This window comes from Rutidosis leptorrhynchoides, chromosome 10, assembly GCF_046630445.1.
Source record: "Rutidosis leptorrhynchoides isolate AG116_Rl617_1_P2 chromosome 10, CSIRO_AGI_Rlap_v1, whole genome shotgun sequence".
NCBI classification, from domain to species: domain Eukaryota; kingdom Viridiplantae; phylum Streptophyta; class Magnoliopsida; order Asterales; family Asteraceae; genus Rutidosis; species Rutidosis leptorrhynchoides.
In genome coordinates this window covers 48,306,371-48,315,307 of record NC_092342.1, presented here as the reverse complement: position 1 = coordinate 48,315,307, position 8,937 = coordinate 48,306,371, and the positions used below count along the sequence as shown (strand labels likewise).

General features: G+C 36.4%; 1 protein-coding gene across 1 annotated transcript; it reads left to right on the top strand.

Moving 5' to 3' along the window:
- The first annotated feature begins 2,287 nt into the window (after positions 1-2,287).
- LOC139870252 (uncharacterized mitochondrial protein AtMg00810-like) lies at positions 2,288-3,317 on the top strand. Its single transcript, XM_071858085.1, has 4 exons — positions 2,288-2,517; positions 2,620-2,738; positions 2,842-3,114; positions 3,199-3,317. The coding sequence occupies exons 1-4, from the start codon at positions 2,288-2,290 to the stop codon at positions 3,315-3,317; spliced, it is 741 nt and encodes a 246-aa protein (XP_071714186.1).
- The last annotated feature ends 5,620 nt before the right edge of the window (positions 3,318-8,937 follow it).

The window sequence follows — 8,937 nt, the reverse complement described above, 5'->3', positions numbered from 1 at the left end:
ACAGCTACCGGTTCACGTGCTTGCTGCATTTTTAGTAGCCCAACAGTGGTCATTGGCCTATCTGTCAGCCCAGGTCAGCATCAGGAGACTGTTCTACCCCAAGCATTTACCGTTAACACTCTTTCAGACTACGGTAAGTCAGGTTGGACTATGGATACTGGTGCGTCAACTCACCTTACATCTAGCATTAATAATTTGAGTATTGCTTTTAATCCTGGCATGTATATTGATGTTGGTGACGGGAACCACATTCCCGCTGTGTATACTGGTCATAACGTTTTGCCTAAAATTAACCGACCCCTTCACCTATCTAACGTTCTTGTTAGACCTAACATTGTTAAAAAAATGTTATTTTTTTCATCATTTTACTCGTGATAATAAAGTTTATGTTTCATTTTATAAGTTCGGTTTTTCTGTGATGGACTACTTGACTCACCGCCTACTCCTCCGATGCGATAGCACCGGAGATCTCTACCCGCTCTCTAGTCTAACATCACCTACAGCTCATCATGCTCCTCTCATCACCACCCCCAACACTTATCATCAACGTCTCGGACATCCAAGCACCGATTTTTTTCGTCGTCTTATTTCTAATAGTTTTATTACATGTAATAATACGAAGTCTCCTTCTCTATGTCATGCGAGTCAGCTTGACACGCATGTGAGACTTCTGTGTAGTATTACTGTTTCTCATGTTACTTCTTTATTTGATATTGCTCACTCGGATATATGGACTTCGCCTATTCTGAGTCTTAGTGGTTATAAATATTATGTTATCCTTCTGGATCACTTTTCACATTAGTTATGGGTTTTCCGTTACACAATAAATCTGAACTATTTAAAATATTCACCCAATTTTGTACATATATTAAAACTCAATTCAATTCAGAAATTAAAGCCTTTCAATGCGACTAGGTGGAGAATTTGATAACAATCAAATGAAACAAATATTTCAAAATAACGGCATCCAAATACGTTTTTCTGTCCACAAACTTCCCAACAAAATGGGAAAACCGAACGCATGATTCGTACTATTAATAATCTCATACGCACTCTCCTTTTACAAGCTCACTTTCCTCCTACCTTCTTAGTTGAGGCTCTTCACATGGCCACCTATCTTCTCAACCTTCTTCCCTCTTCCACAATCAATCACGACATTCCTCACATCAGACTCCATAAATACAAACCCAGCTACTTCTCTCTCCCTGTCTTCGACTGTCTCTGCTACCCCCAGCTAAACAACACCCACAAACTCGCTCCCCGATCCACTCTGTGTAACTTCCTCGGCTACCCATCAGCCGAGGATATCATTGTCTAGATCTTGCCACTCATAAAATAATCATCTTCCGCCATGTCACCTTAGATGAGATAGCCTTTGCATTCGGATCTATCAACACTTCCTCACCTCCATCTCATGAGTTTCTTGATCTGCCTCCTAACCTCTTTTCATGTACTCTCTCGGACATAACTCATCCTCCACCCAATAATTCCACTACCACTATTCCCACTCACCCTATGGTCACTTGCCATCACCTTGGAACCACAAAACCCGTTCAACGTCTCAACCTCCACGTTTCAACCTAATCTCCGAAACCAAAGTCATACTCTGCCGCCTTCACTTATACTTAGGGATGGCAATGGATCGGATATGGATCAGGTTAGCCTATATCCATATCCATTTAATTTTTAAAATCCATATCCATTTTTATATAATTCATCCATCCATATCCATATCCATTGGATTAAGAGGGTTATCGGGTATCCGTTGGATGTTAAGCTTTTCTAAAAATATTCCTATTATGAAATGAAATCATCAAAATGTTTTTAACAAAGATGTGTAATATATGTAAGAATATATGAATTTAATACATTTCACATAGTTGTATCTTCACAATCCATATTTTTAATAACATTTTAATAGTTTATGGTTTACACATATAAGAATATATAAATATATGTACATATATTTAAGTAAATATGTATATATATTTGTATGTATATATATATATATATATATATATATATATATATATATATATATATATATATATATATATATATATATATATATATATATATATTTCGGGTGGTAAATGGATATATCCATGGATGATAAATTGTCATTCATACCCGATTCACTAATTTTTCACATAATCCATATCCATATCCATATCCATTTATCATCCGTTTAGATCATCCATATCCATCTATATGGATCGGATCGGGTGGATATCTGATGGATCGAACATCCATTGTCATCCCTACTTATACTAATTAGAAAAACGCTATGAGTGAAGAATATAATGCTTTGATTAAGAATGGTACTTGGACTCTTGTGCCTCACCCCTTAGACATGAACATAGTTCGCTCCATGTGGTTGTTTAAGCACAAGTTTACTGCAGATGGTATTCTAAGTAGGTATAGGCTCGTCTCTTTGCTAACGGTCATAGCCAGCAAGTTGGTGTTGAGTGTGATGAGACTTTCAGTCCAGTTGTCAAGCCGGCTACTATTCAGACGGTCTTCAATCTTGCCGCTTCTCGACACTAGCCTATTCACTAGCTAGATGTCAAGAATGCGTTTCTTCATGGCTATCTTTCAGAGACTGTTTACATGCATCAGTCTCCTGGCTTTCGTGACCCTGCTCACCGAATCATGTTTGCCTGCTACAGATATCGCTGTATGGGTTAAAGCATGCTCCTCGGGCTTAGTTTCAGCGGTTAGCCGTGTATGCTCAGCCTGTTGGTTTCCAGCACATTTGTTGCAACACCTAACTGTTTATTTGCAAACGGGGCGCAGACACGGCTTATTTACTTCCATATGTGGATGACATTATATTGGTAGCTTCGTCCACTATTTTTCTTCAGCGTGTTATCGATTTATTTTATCGGGAGTTCTCGATGACGGATCTTGGTCCGTTGAACTACTTTCTGGGTATGTTTGTCGCTCGCACCTCTTCTAGGATGTTCCTATCTCAGAAAAAGTACGCCACTGGGATTATTGAGTGTGCTGACATTGTTGTTTGTAACTCTAGCCACACTCCGATTAACACTAGCACCAAACTGATGATGGCCGGTCCTCCTGTTACGGATCCCTCATTATATCGCAGCCTCATAGGTGCTCTCTAGTACATGACATTCACCAGACCTGACATCTCGTATGCTGTTTAGCATATTTGTTTATTTATACATGATCCTCGAGAGCCTCACATGGCTGCTCTCAGGCGGATCCTTTGCTATGTTCAGGGCACTCTGGACCTTGGTCTTCAGCTATTTGCTTCTAGTACCACTTCCTTGGTCGCTTATTCCGACGATGACTAGGCAAGTTGTCCCACTAATCGCCGCTATACATCTGGGTACTATGTATTTTTGGGTAATAATTTGTTATGTTGTTCATCTAAACGCCAACAGACAATGTCACGCTCGAGCACTGAAGCCTAATACCGCGGCGTTGCAAACGCCGTTGCTGATACATGCTTGATTTGTAATCTTCTTCGTGAGCTCCATTGCCCGCTTTCATCTGCTACTCTTGTCTATTGTGACAACGTCAGTGCTATTTACATGTCTGGGAACCCGGTGCAACATCAGCGAACCAAACACATTGAGGTCGACACACATTTTGTTCGTGACCTTGTTCTAAAAGGTCATGTACGGGTTCTTCATGTCTCTTCTCAGTATCATTTTGCGGATATCTTCACTAAATGACTCCTACTGCACTTTTTAATGAGTTTAGATACAGTTTGAGCGTTCGCTCTGCTACCTCTCCAACTGCGGGGGAATGTTAGACGTATTATGCACTTGGACTATTAGGCCCATGTTTTATAAGAGCTCATCTAGATTACCTAGCTAGTTCATTAGGCTTATTGTCTAGCCTACTATTAGTACATATAAATGTAAATGTAATGATATGCGGCGTAAGCATCAATAATAACAATTACGTAGTACGTATCAATTACCGCTGTTAACAGTTTGGTGGTGAACTATTCAATTATAAAATAAATAAAAAAAAAGTAATCCAACAATCAGAGCTAGTTGATTTGGGTATCTATTTATTAAATTAAAAAATATATATATTTGAGTTCTATTTTTCTCAGTTATTTCCATACTAAACCACAAAACTAAAACTACGTCAACACTAAATCTTATATAATCGGAAATTTACCCAGATCTGTGAACGATAACATGTATCCATTTCAATCATGTAAATTTGTCTTGATTTATGAGTTTTTTTCGTTTGAAACTGATAACATGTATCCATTTATTAGGATTGAAATAATTTGTTAGTTAAAAGATAAAAATATCTCATATGGATGACACCTGATTGAAATTAACGGACTTTTTTTTTAACAATAGTCAGTTTAGTGATCAATTGCATAACTTTTGCAAAGTGAAGTGACCAACCATGGCAAAGAAAATAAAAAGAAAAAATTTAGGCATGTAATTTGAAGCAAATCACCGGGACCAACAACGTAATTTTGTCTTTAACTAACATATGGGAGTAGGAATGATGTATCGATTCGATACATCATTAGGGGTGTTCAAAACCGGATATCCGAAAATTCGGATATTCGGATAGTGATTTTGGCCATCTGAAATTCGAATTCGAAATTTCGGATATCCAAAATTCGGATATTTGAAATTTCGGATTCGGATTTCGGATTATCCGAATATCCGAACTTTTTTACATCTCTCTGTTGTCTTTGAGTATCACACAACTTGGATCCAATTATATCATTATTTTGTATGTGTTTATGTGGTCTTTGATTACCCCAACTTGAATCCAGTTACAAAATTGAGAGATGCTATATATAATATACTAAAAATAAGCATCATGAACGAAGCAATCAATTCGGATCGAATTTTCGGATATTTCGGATTGCGGATTCGGATTCGGATATTATGAACACCCCTAGACTATCGATGACAACCTCAAAACAGGATCGAATTTTCGGATATTTCGGATTGCGGATTCGGATTCGGATATTATGAACACCCCTAGACTATCGATGACAACCTCAAAACAGTGCCCAACGGCACTTGACCGATGAATTTCAATCCTCACCTTTCCTCCACCGCCAACACCTTGTTTTGTCGTCCTTACACATCGTAGTTAGAAACGTAATTACGTAATTAGACTTTTATTCATCTAAAATAGAAACAGAGAATGACACATTAAAAATAATGAATAGTCTACCCTAATATTTAAAATGGTCCTACACCACCTAATTAAAACTACAGGTACAAAAATTTAAAAAGAGGTGCTCCAATAGAAATTAGAGACCTATGTGAACTGATTTTAGTATTATATAACAATCATTCTAGATAATTAAAGTATAAAAATTTAAAAAGAAGTGCTCTAATAGAAATTAGAGACCTATGTGAAATTTTATGGGTAATTTTGGTGTCATTAAACACTCATTCTAGGTAATTAAGATTTAGCTAAAAACAAGAGTTATATAGTAATACACAATAACGAATTAGGAAAGTGTAGAGGGCGCACCCCCTAACGGGATTGAAGTACGCACTAATCTATTTTTCGAGAGTCCGGTGGCAACGGATCTTTGGCACAAAGTGCGTGTGTGGCTTACTTGCAATATGCTCATATTTTTTTTGTGGGACGAGGCGTTTAGTTGGATCGAGAGCTACCAGAATTCATCCGGTATCAAAAAAATTGTTGCGGTTGTCATTACTTTACCTTGGGTTATTTGGAGATTTCAAAACGGCATTTCGGAACGGCATTGTGTTCAACGATAAGCTATTTAGTATAAATAGTCGTTTTGATATAATTAGATTATTTTCCTTTCTTTGGCTTAAAAACAGAGGCCGTGTTGTTTCGAACTGGAACACGTGGTTTACTTTTCCTTTGTGATTTCTCCTTTAGCGTCTTGCTAAGGAGCATTTGATTAATATACAAATTTTGGCCATTAGAAAAAAATAGTGCACCCCCTAAAAGTTTACTAGATATTGTCAGAGGCTGCGCAGTTGTGCCCCTTACTAGGACCAAGAAGCAGTACACTTAGTTGAGGTCCCGCTATGTTAGACTAAGGACCGAATTATATATTATCAATTTGGTTTGATTATGTTAAAGGAATTGACCCGCTTAATGAAAATATATAAATACAAATATGCATAATCGTAAATGCAATTAGTGACACTGTATAGACATTCATGTAAAAGGTCTAATAAAAATAATAAATTGAATAAAAAAAGTCTAATTAAAATAACAAATTAATAACGTTTGTTGGTTTGGTAAAGGGTTTTACCCGATAATATTTTATTAAAAAATAATAAAATAAGAAAACAAATAAGGACACTGACTACAACTCTACAAGCACACCCTCCAACCTCACAAACAGCCAAAGACCAAGCTAGAACCTACAAACACAACAGGCCTAGCAAAATCAAACACAAACGACACCTCTAACTTAGAAACATAAAGACACTTATAACCAACCCGATCTCATTCCAAACGGGGTTGATGTCTTGGAAACATTCTTCTCAGCCATAAACTTAGCAGTCTCATTTTCTTCAGATTCTACATCGCCCAGCTCATCTATAAGATTATAATCAAGGTTGTTGAGCACTTCAAACGAATTTTGAACCTTCAACTGATTGTTAGACACCGACATAGTCTCCACATGCTTCCCTTTATTCGGATCATGTTTCTCCTTGTTATTTCCACCACTAGAGCTAGCAAGATGTGTCTTTGACCGATACACCCAAGTAGATTTTTGTTTCCCCACCAAAATACCCTTTTTCATTATATTATTTTTAGTGTTATATGCATCCTTCCCTTTTCCACCCTTCACCTTCACCTGTTGAAACCCATCATTATCAATAATGACAACCTCCTTTGTCACACGTATATTCTTTGGGCATTCAGAGTCATTATGCCTAAAAACCATGCAGCACGAACATCGCGGACGTTTTCATTCATATTCAATAACCACATCATCCTTAGAGTACCCTGTAAGTAACTAGAGAGGAGTGAATAGTTACTTAATACGATTTTTAAAACTTTTTCGATGATCAACAAGATTTGAAATATCCTTGATCAACTTAATCAACTCAAACCTAATGTGTGTAGTGTTTATGTTTGTAGTAATGCGGAATGTAAAATAAAGAACATAAACATAAGGATTTATAATGGTTCGGGTGGATGTTAACTAATCCACCTTAATCCACTCCCCGATACACTAATCGGGAGTTTTGCTTCACTAAGCCTCTTTCTCCAAATCCGGTGGAGATTCAATTTACATGCCTTGTACTCCTTTGTAGACAACAACCTAATTCTTCTATCCCATCAAAAGATTACCTCTAACTTAGATCAACTTATCTTTACGTTGGACAAGTATTAATCCCCAATAGAATTAATCAACTTCCTAGTTCCCTTTAAGGAAGAAGATAACTAATCTAGCTTATGCTTTTAATTACAAAGTACAAGACTCACCCTTTCTAGTGATGACAATCCTAAGACAATTCAAAGGATTAATACAACACTAAGTAAACTTACAAAGATAGTAATTTGATAGTAAGTTTACAACCCCATTCTACAATCTTTGAGATTATAGAACTTCTCTTGCTAATCACAAATACATGTATATGAATTATGATCTTGTGATTCTCTGATGAATTTGAGTTGAAGCATGCAAGAGGGTCAAGTCTTCAAAGTTTTCCAAGTCTTGATATTTATATGGAGAGAAACAAAGTAGCCATTGATGCGGCTCAGCCCACGATCGACCGTGGATCAACCGCACGCGGTACAGTCCAAAACACTTATCCGTTGTATAGCCATTTGAATAAGTTTTGAACTCAAATTTTTGGACTCTTTACTTCATTTAATACCTGCAAAAGATACTCAACATCGTATACAAGTACTATATGCATTAAGTGTTCATTTATCTTGGATATATTGCCTTGATAGTGACTTGTCATGTTCAAAGTGGTAAGTTTAACATTCTTGAATACAAGTTATGATAATCATTTGAGACAATTTCAGTTTTCTCATAATCTTTTGTTTGTAATCAACACATTTTCTAAAGTCCTATTAGTTTGTCAACATGTCATCTATTTTTTACATGAATATATACATATCATTCTCACAAGAACTTGAACCCATGATTTGAGGGGATCTCGATGCCGTCAAATCAATGGCCCTTTTAATACAACTTTCTTTATACTGAATGACTTTTTGACCAAAAAAAAAAAAAAGAAATCCACGTAAGCATACGTCGGCCTTTTCAAAGCCAGAGTTATCCGAAGTAACATATACCGGCCTTGCCAAGGCCGGTTATATCGGTTCTTTAAACTCATTCATGCAACGTATGTACTATGTGTATAAACCTACTTAAAAGAAGATACCTTCAGCCAAAAATTTATCTTTTTATTGGGTAATTTCTATTTGCGATAGTTGTACGTCGGGTTGTTGCAAGTTTTTCGGGTTCGTTTATTTAATAAATAAAAGTTTCTCGTTTTTGAAAGTTTAAGTTTTTTTAAGAAAAATATAAAAAAATTATACAATTATAATGTTATTTAACCAACATATTTAGACTTTTATTTATCTAAAATAGAAACAGAGAATGACACATTTTAAATAATGAATAGTCTAACCTAATATTAACATTGATATATAGCATGAAACGATTGTACTAAACCTAATTTATTTAAAATGGTCCTACACTACCTAATTAAAACTACAGGTACAAAAATTTAAAAAGAGGTGCTCCAATACAAATTAGAGACCTAGAAACTTTATTAGTGATTTTAGTGTTATTTAACAATCATTCTAGATAACCATTCAGGCTTGCCTGAGTGGCCACCGAGTTGCCCAATGAAGCACACCACCCGGGTTCAATTCCTGGCTATGCCAAATTGTTCAAAAGGGGAGTGTGACTAGAAGGTGCGCATAATGCGCAATTCACCCGGTACCAGGTCTCGCGCT